Source organism: Saccostrea cucullata, unplaced genomic scaffold (assembly GCF_032062105.1).
Source record: "Saccostrea cucullata isolate Sc308-1 unplaced genomic scaffold, CSIRO_AGI_Scuc_v1 ctg2735, whole genome shotgun sequence".
Taxonomy (NCBI): Eukaryota; Metazoa; Mollusca; class Bivalvia; order Ostreida; family Ostreidae; genus Saccostrea; species Saccostrea cuccullata.
This window is the reverse complement of record NW_026940704.1, coordinates 101,632-121,370: the sequence shown is the minus strand read 5'-3', so window position 1 is coordinate 121,370 and position 19,739 is coordinate 101,632. Positions and strand designations below refer to the sequence as shown.

At 34.1% G+C, this 19,739-nt stretch overlaps 2 protein-coding genes across 2 annotated transcripts; both read right to left on the bottom strand.

The window, feature by feature from the left end:
- Window positions 1-236: 236 nt before the first annotated feature.
- On the bottom strand, window positions 237-3,484 carry LOC134256020 (uncharacterized). The gene is made up of 4 exons (XM_062738613.1): window positions 3,244-3,484; window positions 2,510-2,662; window positions 2,310-2,405; window positions 237-446 (listed from the first exon to the last, which is right to left on the bottom strand). The coding sequence occupies exons 1-4, from the start codon at window positions 3,332-3,334 to the stop codon at window positions 241-243; spliced, it is 546 nt and encodes a 181-aa protein (XP_062594597.1). The 5' UTR covers window positions 3,335-3,484; the 3' UTR covers window positions 237-240.
- A 12,735-nt stretch (window positions 3,485-16,219) lies between these two features.
- LOC134256018 (putative nuclease HARBI1) lies at window positions 16,220-18,576 on the bottom strand. The gene is made up of 4 exons (XM_062738610.1): window positions 18,036-18,576; window positions 17,586-17,775; window positions 16,605-16,710; window positions 16,220-16,420 (listed from the first exon to the last, which is right to left on the bottom strand). Exons 1-4 carry the CDS (start codon window positions 18,574-18,576, stop codon window positions 16,220-16,222), a joined length of 1,038 nt encoding a protein of 345 aa, XP_062594594.1.
- Window positions 18,577-19,739: the final 1,163 nt, after the last annotated feature.

Below are 19,739 nucleotides of genomic sequence, written 5' to 3'. Positions count from 1 at the left end.
TTTTAAAGCAAAAATTTTCTTTAAATATTTAAAAGAATATGAAAAGAATTAAATTTATTCATATTTGCATTAAGGTAATGAAAAAAATGTGTACGGGGCGTCCATTGTTTTGTTGATACTTAGGCCTATATATGAATTAACAATTATAAAAAATAAAAAATAAAATCCGCCCACCCGCCCCAATTTTTTTCAAATTAGGATGAGAATCTAAAGATTAATTTTTCCTGGCCTAATCTACATTTAAGGCTCAGCAATAGGAATCTGGAACTCTGTTTGCAGTTTTAATTGATAATATAATTTCTTAACATTAAAATAGGCAATCTCCTCCGAAAGTTTTTCAGTTTCTTTTCTCAGCTTCAGAACCTCTAACTCCAGTCTTTGCTTGTCCATTTTCAGGTTTTCGGCCAATAATTTGTCTATTTCTGAACACGTTCCCGGCCTTGTTTCTGCATTGTCATAAACAAAAGCATTAGTATATTTGCAAAATAGTTATGGCCTAAGGCCATTCCAAGTTTTTTCTCTATTTAGCGTCTTTTTTGGTCTGTGTGTTTTTTTGGGTTTTTTTTTTTGAATAGGTAGGTAGGATTTTGTAAAATTGGTGGACGCTAAACATAGAAAAAACTTGGAATGGCCTAATATAAAAAAAATATTTGTTTGCAGTACTCTAACAACCCACTGAAAAAGCACCATACCCCATATTGTTTTTACAGCTATCTTGTATCATTTCTTTAAGCTTCTAGTTTTTTTTAGGATATTGAAACTCTTTTATTTTCTAATTTTGATTTTTGTTTTTTAATATATCAATCAATGAAATTTATATCAAGTGGATCTTATTTATGTTTAGTAGGACTATTTTTGTTAGTTTGACAGAGATTTGAAAACTAATTTTTTTTGTCTTTTGCCTACCAAAAAATTACAGGTGGGCAACTGCAAACAAAGATTATTTCGCCTAATATAAAGGTGCTTATACTAGCATATTCAGATCAATCGCCCTAAATTTAGATACATGTATACTACAACACTCTCTATCATACATGTAACTAAACTAAATTCAATATGCTTGTTCTAGCCACAGTAGATAAAACAACATGAACTAGTTTACAAAAAAACTACTGGTAGATGTATAGAGGATATCTATAATTGTGTGATATGATATTGGCTTTATCCAACTCGATAAAATAGTGTATATACACTTAGCAAGCCTCTCGAACATATACACGATTTTAATTCTTGGATAAAGCCAATATCAAATCACACAATTATAGATGTTCTATTTTATCTCATACAACTTTCCTTTTGACAAAACTTTACGTTTTCCCCTGTGAAACTACATGAATGATTTCTAATTCCAATTGATGACATATAACTTAATGACATGCGCAGATCTAGAGGGATGGGTCTGGGGGGTCAGGACCCCCCCTGGAATTTGCAAGGTTATTAAATTAATATACAAAAGCAAGAAAAAAGTTAACTTGGACACCCCCCTCGGAAAACGCAGACCCCCCCCCCCCCCCCCGGTAAATGCGAATTTGTATTAAAGTGGTATAAAAAGTCAAAGGTTTGAAGTATTGAAACATTAAAAGTCATCGTCTAACCCAACACCCCACCCCCCCCTTCTGGATCTGCGCCTTAATGATGTAGCAATTTTGATGTTGAAATGCCTTGAAAGAAAATACAGGGTAGATATTGTTCAAACTGAAAATTTTAAGGACTAAGGGATCGTGAAAATACTGTTAGTGTAGAAGTACTTTAATTTTTTCATGTGCGCTATGTACGCGGCTAAAAATTTTCCGCGGAAATTTGTCCAAGTGTACCAATCTAAATGTAAGGCATATACCGTATATACTCGCTACAAGTCGGTTGTATTTAATAAGCTAATATTTCAGATGGACTGACCTCATATAATACCATTCTTTTTATAGCTCGCCTATAGGTCGGACACAGAGTTTTGGACCAGACTCCCCAAAAAACCGACTTATAAGCAAGTATGTATATACGGTAGTCAAAAAAAAAATATCTGCGTAATTTCCTAACCACGGATTAAACAGACATTGAGATTCCGCGATATTATGACCCCGTGGAAAAAAGTATGTCTACAGTAAACTTAAGGGAAAGAATTTTCACAAATAAAAGTTTCAATAAATCTTGAGGCGAGGGGTTGTGTCAAACCAGAGGTGCTATTGATAAAGCATCTACCTGTGGATATAGCATCTAGGTTTATCCAACGGGTAGTATCATCCACACTTATGAGATAAATTTGTGTATCCATACTTCATTTCACTTTAGTACTACATGCTTGAGGCACTTACTCTTCATGATGTTTTTTTCGTACACTTGAGGTGTAGCACTACATGTAGGTGCATCCGACAATGAACTGCATGGAGCAGGACTGCTTTCTTCAATGACTGAAAAGTGTTGATGATACATGTATAATGAAACTACCTATTAAACTGATAATTTAGACAAATTTGTATTTGATAACATGTGATAGATTTATGCATGTCAGTACCATCTGTATCTATCCCTCCATCTATCCCTTCAACTACTGGCCTCCCGTCCAGTGAATTGGCCAATGCCTCCTCTGCAGATGTCAAGGGGGGAGGTGCTGGTCCACCACCTGTCTGTCTAACTGACCGCTTGATAAGGTCAATCTTCTCTTTGGCTAAAAAAAGCATTTAAGTTTTTTAACATGCTGTGTTTAATTTAATTTTTATGTGTGAATTAACAATAACTTTATTGTTACTTGTTAATATTAAAAATCATAGCATCATTTATAATATTTAGTTATTATATATATATTTCTGTTGGGCCACCCTTAAAAAATTTTTTGTTTGGAATTGCTGACTGGAGGGTTTCAGACTCAGACGGGAGGGAGGGAATTTTTTTTTATTTTTCAAAATTGTATATAGATTTTTAATTTTTGGTAAAAATCTCAGTAAACAGTAAATAAATTTTCTGACTTTTAAAAAAGTATCTATCATTAACAAAGAAACCTTATTTTGCATAGATCTGAACTACATTTTAGTGTTTGGTATTGTGCATATGATTATAGGCAAAAAAATTAAATTAAAAAAAATTCTTCCTACTTTTGGTCAATAATTTTTTTTTCAGGCGGGGGCATTTCAATAAGGCAGGAAGCATTTCCAAACAACCAGTAATTTTATTTTGGCCTTGTTGTTGAAATATAACAAAGTACGCTATGTGTAGAAAATAAAGATGGGTTGCTGATTGAATTTATGTTACCTCTCTGCTTCAAATTAAAGTATTTCTTCTTCACCTCATCAGCATCTCTTTTGGTCGTGCTAAATTGCCTAATATTAAAAAAAAAACACATTACAGATCTATATTATACATTTTTTTTATTTTCTTATCAATCATTACTATTAGTAACCTCCACCCCCTTTATATATTTTACAAAAATGGACTCGATGTCGGTCAATATGCATTTATAATGACCAAGAATGACAGATATTGACCAAAGATACACGAAGTCCAAGTTCAATATTATACATGTATCTGAGGTCAACATCTGTTGTCCTGGGTCATTATAAATGCATATTGACCGTGCATCAAGTCCATTATTATTACTATTGTATTACTTAAATTTCCTAAATTTATTAGTAGAATGTATATCTTCGTAATGTTTACATAGATATTAATGTCCTGTTGTTGTTATCTTAAACAAGTTGAATGTAAATGTTTCAAAATTTATTGAATGTTACTCTGACACAGGCACTTGTTTTGGTGAGAAATTTAAACCCATAACACAACACAAGCAGGTCAGTGGTACATTCAGGTACAATCACTAGATTTAGCTATCGATATGTAACATAAATTACATATAAAGCTTTAAATTTATTTACCTACCTAAGGTAGCTTTATTTTATTTAGCTACCATAGTAGACTTTTCTGTTGAATTAATATTTTTCTCAGGATGTGAACAAAATTGCACTTTGATGCAGTGATTTAAACTCATATGAAAACAATTAATGAAAAAATTGCTCTTGAAGATGTGTCTTTTTCTGCGCAATTGCAGTTAAGGTTCTGAAAGTTTAAGATCTACATGTATATACAGTTTAGTTAATTGTGATCAAAACTTCTTGAATGCACTTACGAAGAAAACCAGTTTCGGTTAACATAGTAGTAAATGCAATGGTAATTATTCAAGACAATGTGAAGTGATCATACTCATCCATGCCTCACCGCACACAAGGCAGTGGACAGTTACTCAAACAATAGAAATAATACATCTTTTGCTTAAAAGTGTTCAAAAGCAGCAATGTGTAATCTATCTCTCTTTTGGATTGCTTTTTTTAAACATGTATCTATGTATAAATATTAGTGGCCATATAATTGCAACTTAATGAGAATAACATCTGTATGAGTATGAGTACGGTAAAAGTTTTATAACCTCGGAGCCAGAAGTATACATTCTAAAATACTGGTCAGCATCTAAACATCAAAAAGATATGCATATCGAGACTGTAGCTCTACTGGTTTATACTTATAACAAAAGAAGAGAAAAGTTGCAGTTGGGACTTAAAACTGTAACAGCAATAAAGAGAATAATTATCCTTGATAAAGTCTTTTGGTGACAAAATTGCAATAAGATTACAGCTGTAGGAGTAGCTTTTAATAATTTTTTTAACGAGTTTTTCAATTTTAGTTACCATGGCAACACCGTTCATTGAAATTAATTTTTAAACAAAAAAAAAAGACAATAATGTATCTTAGTGTAGTCTATCTGCATGACACATTATATCATTATCACACTAAAACTATATTTGTGATAGCATTTTTAGCTCTACTGGTCAGAGACCAGAAGAGCTTATGCGATAGTAAGGTGCCCGTCGTCCGTCCGTCTGTCTGTCTGTAAACAATTTTTCAAAAAGCTACTCCTCCTACAGTTTTGGTCTGATTTTAATATAACTTGGCACACAAGTAGACTACACTAAGATACATAAAATAGTGCATCGGTTTTTGATTTCAATGAACGGTGTTGCCATGGTTACTAAAAAATAGAATTTCTGTGAAATTCCTTTAAAACGCTACTCCTTCTACAGTTTTGGTCTGATTTCAATATAACTTGGCACACAAGTAGACTACACTAAGATACATAAAATAGTGCATCGGTTTTTGATTTCAATGAACGGTGTTGCCATGGTTACTAAAAATAGAATTTCTGTGAAATTCCTTTAAAACGCTACTCCTCCTACAGTTTTGGTCTGATTTCAATATAACTTGGCACACAAATAGACTACACTAAGATACATAAAATAGTGCATCGGTTTTTGATTTCGATGACCGGTGTTGCCATGGTTACGAAAAATAGAATTTTCTGTGAAATTTCTTTAAAACGCTACTCCTTCTACAGTTTTGGTCCAATTTCAATATTACTTGGCACACAAGTGGACTACACTAAGATACATAAAATAGTGCATAGGTTTTTGATTTCGATGAAAGATGTTGTCATGGTTACTAAAAATAGAATTTTCTGTGAAATTCCTTTAAAATGCTACTCCTCCTACAGTTTTGATCTGATTTCAATATAACTTGGCACACAAGTAGACTACACTAAGATACATAAAATAGTGCATCGGTTTTTGATTTCGATGAACAGTGTTGCCATTGTTACTAAAAATAGAAATGTCTAAGAAATTCCTTTAAAATGCTACTCCTTCTATAGTTTTGGTCTGATGGCAATGGCTTCTTTTCTCATCCTTTGTTATAAGTACAAACCTGTAGAGCTACAGTCTCGAGAGAGACTTCTGGTTTAAATAATTTCACAGAAGTTTCTATTTTTAGTAACGACGGCAACATCCTTCCTCGAAATCAAAAACCGATGCACAGAGTTATATATCTTAGTATAGTCTACTTGTGTGCCAAGTTGTATTGAAATCAGAGCAAAACTGTAGTAGGAGTAGCAATTTGAAAGCATTTCATAGACGTTTCTATTTTTAGTAACCACGGCAACACCCTTCATCGAAATCAAAAATCGATGCACAGAATTATGTATCATAGTATAGTCTACTTGTGTGCCAAGTTATACTGAAATCGGACCAAACTTGTAGAGGAGTAGCATTTTGTAAAATTGTTAACAGACAGACAGACGAACAGCTAGACAGACGGACGGACGCATTTCTATAGCACAGCTCTTCTACTTCAGATTTCTGTCACTGTATATGTGTTAAACTTGGTACAGGAAATATTATGTAATAATTTTTCCAAATGATATTCTTATGGATTGCTCAAATATATTCATCATTCAAAATAGTGTTCATGGTGTAACAATTTGTGTCTTTTGTATAACAAACTTGAATTTTAAATCAGGACTTACAGAGAATAACAGTTACTATATCTGCCAAAGTGTGCATTTGGTCATTTTCAATGCACTCAAAATGCTTCTAAACTGTCAAAATGAATAAAACTATATTAAAATTTGGGTTTTTATACTACATGTAGTCCACGGTGTAACGTAATTGTCCTTGGTGAAACACACTTGAACCAAATTGTTTAAATAATTTGACCCTGGATTTAATATTATACACATTGATAATATTTTGTGTTCAGTATATGCATTCATAACTTATAACTATGAAAATCTGCAATTGTCTCTATTCTAAAATCTGATAATGGTTTGTTTAAAATGTGACATATTTACATCTGCTTAAGCAAAATTGGACAAGAAATGGAGATTGATTGATAGTATATTGTTTAACGTCCCTCTTGTGAATTTTTCACTCATATGGAGACGCCACCACTTGCCGGTGGAGAACTACAAATTTTGTCCTATGCTTGGCACTTAGGGCCATTGAGCAGGTAGGGATCTTTTTCGTGCCAGCACCTACTGCGACACGGGACCTCGGTTTATACGATCTCATCCGAAGGACCGGTCTCCACGTCCCAAAAGGCGGGGTTCGAAACTGCGACTTAAGGATTGACTCCTTACTTGGCGACTCTGGAGCAGGCGCTCTAACCACTGCGCCACGCGGGCGACTAAAAGGAGAAGTTATTAGTGTGCAATAAAAGGTCATAAGACAGATGCACATTTCTCAATTACACACTATATATGGAAATATAAGGGAAAACACTAATGAATTCCTGCTTTATGCTTAAAATCAAGATAAACATGAAAAATTCACTTGAAAAAAATAACAAATGCATGAGCAGTTTATTTTGATGAAATTTATGAATATTGTTTTATTTGTTACACCGAAGACTATTTTCTTCTGATTTGGTTGTAAATATCTTACTTTAAAAGAAATTTATTTGATGTACTGTTTGCATATTTTAGCAAATAGACAACATGATATGCTTCATTCAAAATATGATAATTTTTTTTAGTTGTAATTCATTTTTGAAAAAGTGGTACTTGATAAGATCCATATTTTGTTGGGAATGACCCTACTTTGGTGTTTCAGTAAATTTGAGTCATCCCTGAAAAACACAACTACTAGTAGGGTTTATTGCTACTGGAGTTGTTTGGCTCCAATAAGTACCGTGAAGTGTTTTACAGCCAGGTGTAATATCTTTATACTCATCTTTGGAGAGAGTTTTTCTCTTTTTTTTTTTTCATTTTCTTTTTCTCATCAACTTGCACCTGCCTCCATTGGTATTTTTTTCTTATCAAAATCTGCCTTCAAATCTTTATTAAATGAAACATTTTTCAGGACTTTCACGGACAAATATGTCTTACTTTCTCCAAATCTGAAAAACCAATGCCATATTTTGGTGTTTAATACATAGACAAGACGTAAAGGAGATACAAACTTTGCTGTCTGTTAAAATATGTTTTGGTCTTTACCTGCAGAACGTTGCAAATGTGAAATGAAATTTTTATTTCAGAATTCTCTGCACAATGCTTTTAGATCAGGTTGGACAAATAATCCGTCAAAACCATTGTTTCTTTTCTCGGTTCTGTCTTTTAAAGGGACAGGGACTCAGTTTCAGCTAAAAAAAATTTAATTTTATCCCCATTTTTTATGTTTATAAATACTTAACTAAGGTATTTTTCAACGATTATCAAAAAATTGTATTTCAGTAGTCGAGACTCAAGACAGATTAAGAGCTCCAAACCTTTGTTGTGTAAACAAGGCCTGTGTGATCATGTTTTGTTTACATCGGTTAAATATGTTAATACACGAATATGTTTGTTCAAAGCAGATTTAAAGAAAAGTTAATTTTAAATACCATTAGACTGAGACAGTTTCTAGTGATTTACTGCATCTCGTTTTGTTATAAATATAATATTTTCTATATGTAAACAAAAACAAGGCACGAGCCTTGTTTACATTATGAGGTATTTTAAGTTCCGTATCTCCTTTGTAAATCAACAAATAATGTTCAATTTTTTGCTGATCATATGCATTGCCTTAATTAGGAATTGTAAACATGAAAATTTATTTTTAAAAAATCAGTTGAAACTGTGTCCATGTCCCTTTAACAGCATCGGATTTCTTTTACTGTTATCTTCCCTACCAATAAATTCTTCTACACTGGCTGCAAATCTTTTGACAATGGGTAGGCGTCCATCGTATTTCACACTTATACTGCCGGATTTTATGAAGTGCGTCTACATAGTAATCTTGCTTATTGCTCGAAAACATTGATACTTCTTTGAAACCTAACCAGACACGAACATAAATGCCAGTGCCAGACGATCGTTATGTTGCCTCTTTCATGCATTGAAACAATTTTTCTAGCATGTTTTTTAACTAACTTTGTTTCTCAGTCTTGGCGTGTCGTCCGCGTGGCGCAGTGGTTAGAGTCTCTGCTCTTGAGTCGCAAAGTAATGAGTTGATCCTTAGGTCGCGGATTTGAATTCCACTTTGGGACGTAGAGACCGGATGAGATCGTATAAAACGAAGTCCCGTGTCGCAGTAAGTGCTGGCACGAAAAAGATCCCTCCCTGCTTAATGGCCCTGAGTGCCGTGTATAGGATAAAATTTGCAGCACTTACCGGCAAGTGGTGGCATCTCCACATGAGTGAAAAATTGTTGAGAGGAACGTTAAACAGGATACAATCAATCAAACCCACTCATTTCTGCGTCTGTCTTTTTCTTTTTCGTACTACTGGAAATTGTTGTTTTGCTCATTTGTTTATATTAAAGCAGAGTAGACATATAACATCCGTCAAAACATTGTTTATTAACTTTCCTTTGAAAACTTTTCTAATGTGGAGACGCCTCCCCGGGCGTGCCAGTGGAGAGATGCATATTTTGTTCTATCTCGTGGCCATTGCGCAGTAAGGGATCTTTTTGTGCCATCACTTACTGCGACACTGGACCTCGGTTTAAATTGTCTCGTCCGAAAGACCGGTTTCCACAGTGGGATTGGAAATCGCGGAATAACGATACACCCCCTGCCTAGCGTTTTAATGTTACACGTTTTAAACTCTGTGCCACGCGGGCGACGCAACCTTACAATTGAAAAAAGGTGAAGGACCTTGGGCCAAAAAAATTCCTGCATTGAATTTTTTTCTCAAATTTAGTTATTGTAATTATATAGTATGTTATGAAAAAGCGCATTTTCCTAGTACATATCTGGACATTCTGAGGAGCTATTGAACTACAAGAGTTAAGCCGCCCTCCCCCCCCTTCGTTTGACTTTGACGCAGAAATATATGATCTGACCTAGGGGGATATCTTTACTGAAAAAACTAAAGTTTGACTTTGACGCAGAAATATATTTCTTCAGATATATATTTCTAAAACAGGGGGATATCTGTTACTTCAAAAAACTAAAGAATATTATCATAAGCAGTGACGTCATATGTCTTAATTGACGTCAGGAAAATGACTCTAAGTCAAATTTAAAATTTCCATGATTTCTTCAGAAAAGATATATATTTCGTCGATATTTTGAGTAAAGGTCAACAAGCGCTGCAAAATTATGTAGGTAACACGCTCCTGCTCAATTGTTGGATATATGTGTATTTTTATTATACCGAATGATGATATCAATGAAATATATTTTTGTTCACTCTTACATTTTTTTTTCATTAAAATGGAATTGTTTGATATATGTGTAGAATGATGATATCAATGAAATATTGTTCTGGATCAGGCTAGCCTATAAATTTTATAGTTAAAATTTTGTCCTCTTTCTGAAAATAATTCAAAATCCGACTAATTTGTGAAGTCATAAAACAGAAATTGTCCATAAACTTGATGTTTTCTTAATTTATATTTCTCATACAATATATACAATTCAGCACATTTCAAGAAATTTTCAAACTATGACATTCATGGTGGCAAAAATATGCAATATACCGCATTTATTATACCTCTATTGAAAATACTCGAATTTGATTGGCTGGTAAAAAACAACATGCAATATACCAGCATATAGTACTTTTTTAGCTCACTTTTTTTAGACCGAGGGCTGTTTTGATTTTTGAGTGAAAACACGTACAGAATAAAATTTTTCACATTTTTATCTTCTTTATTCAGTTCATGAACCACTGGTTAGCCAATTTCAACCAAACTTGCCACAAAGTGTATTGGGTAAAGGGGATTGATAACGAAAGATTAATACTTTTCAAGTTTTTTTTTAAATGAAGGGCCACAGTGGAGATAATTATGAATTAGAGAAAAATTAATGGATCAAAACACGTCTTTTCAATCTTCCCAAAACCACAGGGCTTTTTTTAGAAGGGCCACAGTGGAGAAAATTAGAGAAAAATTAATGATAAAACCACAGGGCTAGGAAAGATAAAAATGATGTGAAAGCATCTTCGGGTAGTGTATATTCAAGTTTGTTTAAATCATGACTCCAGGGCCGGGGTAGGGTGGGGCCCTGATGGGGGTAAAAGTTTAACATAGGAATACATTTAAATATCTTTAAAAATCATCTTCTCAAGAACCACTTGGCCAGGAAAAATGAAACTTATGTGGAAGCATCCTCTAGTAGTGTAGATTCAAGTTTGTTCTTATCATGACCCCCAGGGGTAGGGTGGGGCAACAATCGGGTATTAAAATTTAACATAGGGATACAAAGGAATTTTAAAAAAATCTAAAAAAAAAAATTACTGGCCCAGAAAAAATGAAATTCATATGGAAGCATCCTCACGTAGTGTAGATTCAAATTTATTCAAATCATAACCCCAGGGGTAGGGTTGGGTTACAATGGGGGATCAAAGTTTAACATAAGAAATACATAGGGAAAATCTTCTCAAGAATTACTGTGCCAGGAAAGATAAAACTGATGTGGAGGCATCCTTTGGTAGTATGGATTCAAGTTTGTTTAAATCATGGCCCCCATAGGTACGGTGGGGCCATAATAGCTGCAGAACTGTAGCTCTCTGCTTGAGAAAAATCGGACAGATAAAGCAGAGAGCGCTGCTTTATCTGTCCGATTTTTCTCAAGCAGAGAGCTACAGTTCTGCTGTTAGGGCCATAATGGGTGATCAAAGTTTTAAGAACGATTACATAGAAAAAAAATCTTCTTCCCGAGAACAGGAATGCTGTGATTGTTCATATTTATACTGAAGCATCATTGGGTAGTGTAGATTAACGTTTTTTTTAAATCATGACCCCAGGGGGTAGAGTGGAGCCACAATGGGGAATCAAGGTTTCACGTTGGAATACATAGGAAAATTTTTAAAATTTGTTCACAAGAACAACAAAGCCATTATCATCAATATAAGGTAATGTAGATTTAAATTAGTTCAAATCATGACCAACCAGGAGAAAAGAGGAGCCATAAAAGTGAATCATATTGATACAAAGGAACATAGAGGCTATATCAATAAATTTTTTCATGGTATAAACAGCAAAGCCATTATGCATCATAATTATATACTCAACAAAAAAAGAAACGCATATTCAGATGAAATATGATAATCTTAGTTTTCAGTTTAATCCTTATTTTTGTAAAAAGAGATTTTAGAGGGTTTTGATATAAAATTAAGCATATCATGTGTTGCAAGTAGAAAAGTGAAGTTTATGTCATTGTCGACGCCTCCAAATTCTTCGGGAATACCGTCTCAACTAACCCACATGTTCTTTGCGCTGATGGATTTCCAATTTATGGATGTCATGCACGAATACCAGCTCCTCTCAGTATCTTGCGAACAATTTATGCACTTTTATGCTGATTTTTTTATTCAGCAATTCGTGCAGCAGTCTTTACAGCAAGTTCTGAATCGCGTGAGGTGTTGAAGGTGGGGGGGGGGTCAGACAGTTCTGCCTGGGTGTGGACGGGCAGAACGGCCAAGTCTTGGTCTTCCGACGTTAGCTTAACGGCTGCAAAGCCCATTGATGTATTCCAAATGCAGTTGCAACTTCCTGTTGCGTAGCTCCGTTTACTATCATTGTTAGCCTGCTTGTGTTCATCTTTGTTTCGGCGTGGCATTGCAGCATCAATACCTCAATCAAATCTTTAATATGGGTTTAATATGAGTATTAGTAAGTTCTCTAAATCCAAAATATCAACGAAAATAGACGTCAGATTTAGAAGAAATCGTGATAAAAGCAACTTTCATAAACACGTTTAATCAAGGGAGATAATTCAACACTTGGGTTTTAAAACCCCATGTTGTCCTTTAAATAGGGCACAGGTATCCAATGATATAAAAGATAGTTGTTCCATGTACATTTGAAAATTTCTTTGACGAGGAAAGCAATATGCGTTTCTTTTTTTGTTAAGTATATATTTGAAAGTATTCGTAAAAAGTATATATTTAAGTTTGTTCAAACCCCTTTCCTCTGAACCCACTTTTATAGTTAAACTTTTCAATCCTAAATTGATTTTTGCTTTTACCTAGCCAGTTGCTCAGGTGAGCGATGTTACCCCTGGGCTTCTTGTTTACTTTTGCACTAAAATGGTTTGTTCAGGGTGATCTTTTTAATCCATTAAGTAGAACAAAGTCCAGAAATTAACTTTACATTTTAAACTTAAGTTGACATCTAAAAATTTCAGAATTGTTGCAACTTTGATCTGATGGGGCTGGAAGTTACATGGGATTAGACCTATCCAAAAATTCCAAACTAGTTGCCCATCAAAAAATGTAACTCAAATCTAGCATATGAAGCAAGTTTGAGGCTGATCCCTTGATGCATCATCCATTTAAGATTGGATAATTTACCTGGTCCATTACATGTATCTGCATGGAAAATGTATGTCGGATCGAGCATTCGAAGCAAGTCTATTAGTGTGTATTCTTAGATGTATCACCCATGCAAGTTTGCTCGACATAGAGCATATAGTTAGAGTGAATCTGCTCAAAAAACTTTAACCTGTTCTCTCATCCAGAAAATGTAGGTCAGATTCTACATCCGAAGCAAGCCTGGTAGTGTGTATCCTTAGATGTATCATCATTGCAAGTTTTGTCATCATTGGTCTCATAATTACTTGGAAATGGGACCTGCACCAAAAACATGAACTTTTTCCACTCACCCAGAAAATGTAGGCCAGAACCTGCATCCGAAGCAATCCTGGAAGTATGCTTCCTTAGATGTTTCGTCCTTGTAAGTTTGGTCACCATAGGGCTCACATTTACTTCGAGATGAGACCTACACAAACAACTGCGCTAAAAATGTTGACGTGCTCCATAAGCATTAACCTGGTCATTTCTTTGCTGAAATTGCAGCATCTGAAACCTTATCGGAAGCCTGTTCAACAGAGCGAGAGTTCGCGAACGTTCGCCCTATTGAACACTCTTAACACCTCACAATAACCTTTACCTATTGTTTTTCTACATGACACCAAAAACATCAGTTGGGCTTAATAATAACAATTCTCTTATACACATGTTATTTCTTGTAATTCAAGTTGATTTGACTTATACCTCTGTTAATCTACACTATCTCAGCAGTGAGTTTGTTATTATTTGTCAACCTGGATTGAGTTGCTCAAAACACTGGTTAAATTTGACCACTGGATAAGTTAGCCATTGGTTAAATTCAATATCTACTGGGTAACTAACCACTGGTCAAATATTTGTTGATCAAAATAAAATTAGCCTCTGGTTAGCTAACCACTGGTCAAGTGATTTAACCAGTGGTTAGTATCCCACAATGCATTACATTTGTCCGTCTGTCACCACAAAAAACATGGCTTCCAACAGTGTCAACAAAAAAAGAAGTGAGAATTTTTCAGCTGATGAAACTTTATTTTTGGTGGAACAGGTGGAAAAACATATTGAGCTTATAAAATCGAAACATACAAACCAAGTAACAAATGTCAAAAAGGCTGCTGCCTGGCGTGAGATTACGGAAGCGGTAAATTCAAGGGGTGGGATTGTGAGAACAGTCGATCAAATCAAGGAGAAGTATAGAAAGGCTTGTTCCAAAGCGAAGGGGGAAATCGTCAGCCAGAAAACACATCGTATGAAGACCGGTGGTGGTCCGGCTCCACCCCCAGTTGATGCCATATCACAGAAAATTCTGGACGTGTTCCAAGACGCCCCAAATTTCGTTGGCATTGAAGGAGGGGTCGAAGTTGGAGGGCTTGTTTTTGAAGGTACTTTTCATCTTTCTGAAATTAAATTCAAATAAAACAATAAGCAGGTCTACACAATGTTTACATTCCACAACGAGGAAATTCGAAATACCACAGCCCGTCTGCGCACACTGAAAATTCCACAGAATTTATTCTTTCTCATTGATACAATTTAGTAGGAGTTTTTTGGTTTAATGTATGTGCTTTTTTTTCTTAAAAGAAATTCTTCTATTTATTAGGAGCTTTGTGGATCTATATTAAAGCATATTTCTACAAAAAATAATTTTTTTTGTACAGAGGTGCCATTGCCAGCAACAACTTCAAGTACACATGAGGATGCTGATTGTTCAAGTAACTATTATTTTTTATGCATATTACAATAAATACATAACAAAATATTTAAATTTGTAAGACTTTTATGTACTCAAATTATTTTTCATTCAATCAATAATTTTTTAAATAATAAATGTTAATCAAATCATCATCAACTGACATCATCAAAATATGTATTTCCATCATACAATGTTGGTGTGAGTACATTTTATATTAAAATACATGTACTTTATGACTTTTAATCAAAATGATTTTGAAAATTATTTAAAAAAAAAAAAGAAATTTGTTCACGAACTAAACAATATTAAAAATTATGTTATTTCTTTTATTGTATCAATTGATAATTTAAAATTAATTATTGATAATTATGATGCACGAATAAATAAATTACACATATATAAATGTTGGTCCATATATCCACAGGTGCATGTCAATAAAAATGATTTAAATTACTATACAGATCCTGTTGGAGATGAAGCCCTAGTAACTGCAGCAAACAACTTGGAGAGTATGCATTTTAAATAATGATTAGTTACCATTAATATGAATTATAAGATGAAATAAATTCATGGACTTTGAATGGAAAAAAAAAAATTCTGTACCATATGATAACAAAAATATTAACCTTTATTGTACACCTCTAAATTTTTTTTACAGAGGAAGCAACACAGACGATTGTAGAACTCCCTGATAATTTGACAGGTAAGCTTTCAATTGATTTATGAAAAAACATAGTAGATATAATTCATTTTACAGAGCATCATTTATACATGTATCATGTAACTTTTGAATGTATAATTTTTGCCAGAATTAATAGACATAACCCAAGTTAACAAACATTTGCAAAATTAATGTTTAAAAATTGTAAACTAAATGTGTACAAATTTGGCTCTATATCCATTTATGCATACATATATAATTGTATTAAAGAAGTTTTAGCTCTATTTTTTTTTAACTTTAAAACACATAATGTTTACCAGGAACAAGTGTCACATATGACCTGATGATATCAGAATCTGGGGCTAAGATTAAGAAAAAAGATGAAAAAGGTAATTTTAATATGCTTGAATTTTTAACACAATGTAATCAATAATCCTTGCAATGTTCAAACACACACACACACACCCTCACACACACAGAGAGAGAGAGAGAGAGAGAGAGAGAGAGCATTCATGATTAAAAATCCTAGAATTAAAACTATGAAAAAGATATTTATACCTCAGAACACTGAAAATTTTTCTTTTGAAATTTTGTGCAGAGAAAGGAAGAAAGAGGAAAAATGAAGAAAGTGTTGCTGAGCTGCAAAGACTGGTTCTGAAAGAAGATTTGCGAAGAATTCGAGAAGAAACAGAGCTGATCATACTACAGAAGGAAAAGGTTGCACTGGAGATTCTGAAACTTAAATTAGAAACATCATCTTTGCAAACTGAAAATGAAATGTAAATTAAAAGTAGTTATTGACAATGAATTGTCTGATGTTGTTATTCATGGGCTGGGCAGCTACTTCATCTATGACATCAGCCTCATCTCTTTGGTCCTGAGTGTCATCACAGCCAGCATCATTGATTGTCTCTCTCCTGTCCTGAGCAATATTGTGTAAAACAGCGCACGCCACAATTATTTTTGCTGCACGTTCTGGTTTACACTAAATTGAAAAGTTCAAAATTATATACTTTAATAATGTGAAGAGTTTCAGAAACATCTGTTATAATATGACTCAATTAAGACTGCATGCTTCTTCTTACAAATCACAAAAAATACATTGTATTTATGAATTGCAAATTTATTTTAAAAGTCTGCATATGAATTTGTAAATTATTTAAAATTACCTTCATTTCTCCATGCAAAGCCAAGAAGCGCCTTTTAAGCCATCTAAAACTTCGCTCAATAACTGTTCTAGTTTGTGCATGGGAATTATTATATCGCATCTGAGTCCTTGAATTTGAAAAGAGAATGTGTAATTAATTAACATTTACATTAAATTTTTGCCCCCCCCCTCATATCATATTATTTGTTACACAAAAGCATTTAAAGTAAATAAAAAATTATGGTATACCAATTAATGATTATAAAAGTATTTTTAAATGATAGAAAAATATACCCAAGTATTAAATTCAATTTTACATGGTTTCAGACTTTTGGTGGGCTTAAATTTAATAATTGTTTCATGGGTTAAAACTTTTCATCATTCATTTGAATATACATGCGCGGATCTAGAGTGGGGTCGGGGGGGGGGGGTCAGGACCCTACAAGATAAAAAAAATGTATATACTAAAGGAAGAGAAAAGTTACATCGGACCCCCCTTGGAAAATGCTGACCCCCCCCCCCTTGGTTATCGTGAATATGTTTGAAATGAGTATGAAAAGTTAAAAATTTGAGGCAATAGCCCCCCCCCCCCCCACACACACAAACACACGAAATAGGTTTTTCACTTTTGGGCGAGTTAAGGTTTTTTTTGGGGGGGGGGGATTTTTTGGGAAATTTTTGGAACTGGATTTTTTTTTGACTAGGGTGGACCCCCCCCCCCCTGGAAAAAATTTCTGGAACCGCACCTGATATATCTATCCTTAGACATATATTCTTAAATTCATTTATTTGCTAAATTTACTAGCTCTAAAATAATAATGAGAACTTTATTGTGTTTTTATAATTTTTTTTTTTTTAAAAATCTATTATGTACCCTTTTCAGAGCTCTCTAGTATGGGAAGGTATTTAATTACTCAAAATTCTGTAAACATCATTATCATGATGGGTGGAAACTGTAAACCATGTAAAATGTGTTATAAGTAGTTTGAAAATGTGTTCTTACTCTGATGTTGGACGTAGAAAAGGAGTCACAAGATATCTGCTACAAGCATAGCCACTGTCTCCAAGTAAAACACCGTCAATATCCAAGCCCCTGTGATGTGCTTCAAGGTAGGCCCCGATATTAGATTCTCGGAATATGAATGAATCGTGATTGGAGCCAGGCCATTTGGCAACAATGTTAGTGAATTTGCCTGTAGGAGATTTTATTTTCAATATGTAAGGCATAAATTAAAGGGAAAGAAAAAATATAAATCGGACCCCTCACTCAAATTAACAACTTGATATGAAAACCACTGAAATCCGAATGTAGTCGAGTACAAACTTTAACTTATAAAATTAATTGAAACATCCTTTGGCATGCACTCTTTAATTGGTTAGGTAATATATATTGATGTTTGTGGTCTACTTTAACATTCAAAGGACTATTTGTTTTTCTTTAAAGAATACTTGCCTTCATGATTGCATATAGCCTGGGTGTTGATCGAGTGATACCCCTTACGGTTGACATAAGCAGGTTCATGGTCAGATGGAGCAATAATTCTCACATGTGTGCCGTCCACAGCACCAACTACAGCAGGAAATCCAGCAATTGAATAAAAACCTTTCTTAATTATCACCTTCTCATTTGGGGATGGCCACTTAATAAACTGTGATGATATGTTCACTAGTGCCTGTGATACATCTCGAACACTTCTGGATACACTTGATTTATGAAAACCAAGTGTATCTCCTATGGTTTCCATATTATCCCCTGTAGCATAATAACGCAGAGCCATTTCTACCTGACTGAGGGCTGAAAGGGAGTATGACCTTATGGTTGGGCGACATAACTCTGGTTCAATCAAGTCTGTTATGTACTGGACTGATTCGCGTGAAAACCTGTACCTTTGTTTATACTCAGATGCATCAAAATCATGATGAAAATGTCTAAAAACTCTCTGTTTCCTCTGTCGTCTGCCATAATTAACATCGAACAACAATCTAGAAGCCATGTTTATCCACTGGTTAAGAGACTTAACCCACCTCTGTGGAATGGCTAACTTTAGCCGATATTTAACCACTGGATAGCAAAGTTAACCAGTGGACAAATTTTGAGCAACAGAATTTAACCAATGGTTAAAAGTTAACCGCTGGATAAGAGATTTAACCAGTGGTTAACCTTAACCAGAGTTTTGAGCAACTCAATCCTGTACTCCATATATTATGTCCACAGGTAGTACTAAACAAGACCAGAAGTAAGTTCTTCATATATTGTGTTCAAAATTTTATTAAGGGTCACTTGAAGTCTTATGCTTACCGAGAGGCATTACATTACTAGTAATTCCTCAGATATGCTGAAATAGGTCTCAATAGACATTGCTGTCTTAGCACTGAATTCATGCTCTGACAATATTGACCTTCTTCCAAAATCAGAACCAAGACTTAATGTCTATAGAAAATCTCAATCTGTGCAAGCTTTCCTGGCCATGGCTTTGGTCATATGTGAAGATCAAACAAAAGAATTGTACGACTCAATCATGATGGATGCAGCAAAGTGAAAAATCATCTTTGCTTTAAAATGTCTAACTTTTTGGTTAAAAATTAATGGAGCGATGTAACATCATCTAGAGGATCATAATATGCATTTTACACTTTACCAAGCGTTTATGAAATTGGTGTTTGCTTCTTATAATTTCCAACATCTTCTTTTCTAAACTATCTCTTTGAAGTGCGCAATGTGTCCACACAACCACATAGGAGGTGAGGTAAAGCTGAAAAGCGATTGTTGTCTTGTAATTTTTTCATAAAATTGGGATGTCAAAAGTTGCAATATTATGGCCTAAGAGTAAAGGCCTGTTCCTATTTTTTTTTAATAATCTAGAAAATTTAAAAGAACCACTTTGATGTCTGAACTTTACACAGGGTTACAATCATGGTACATCTAGTTTAGAGAAAATTGGAATTTTATCATTTAAGATCACATCACCAGCATAAATGCACAGTTCTTAAGAACCTTGAAAGTGGAGAACGGACATCTCGTCGATAGTGCCTGGAACTTCAATGGTCACTTATTTGCTCTGGGTAAGAATGGATTCAGACACAGAATTGATGTCATGGATAACATTGACCAAATATTAAGAGCTTAAAAACAACGAAAAATTGAAAGACTAAAACT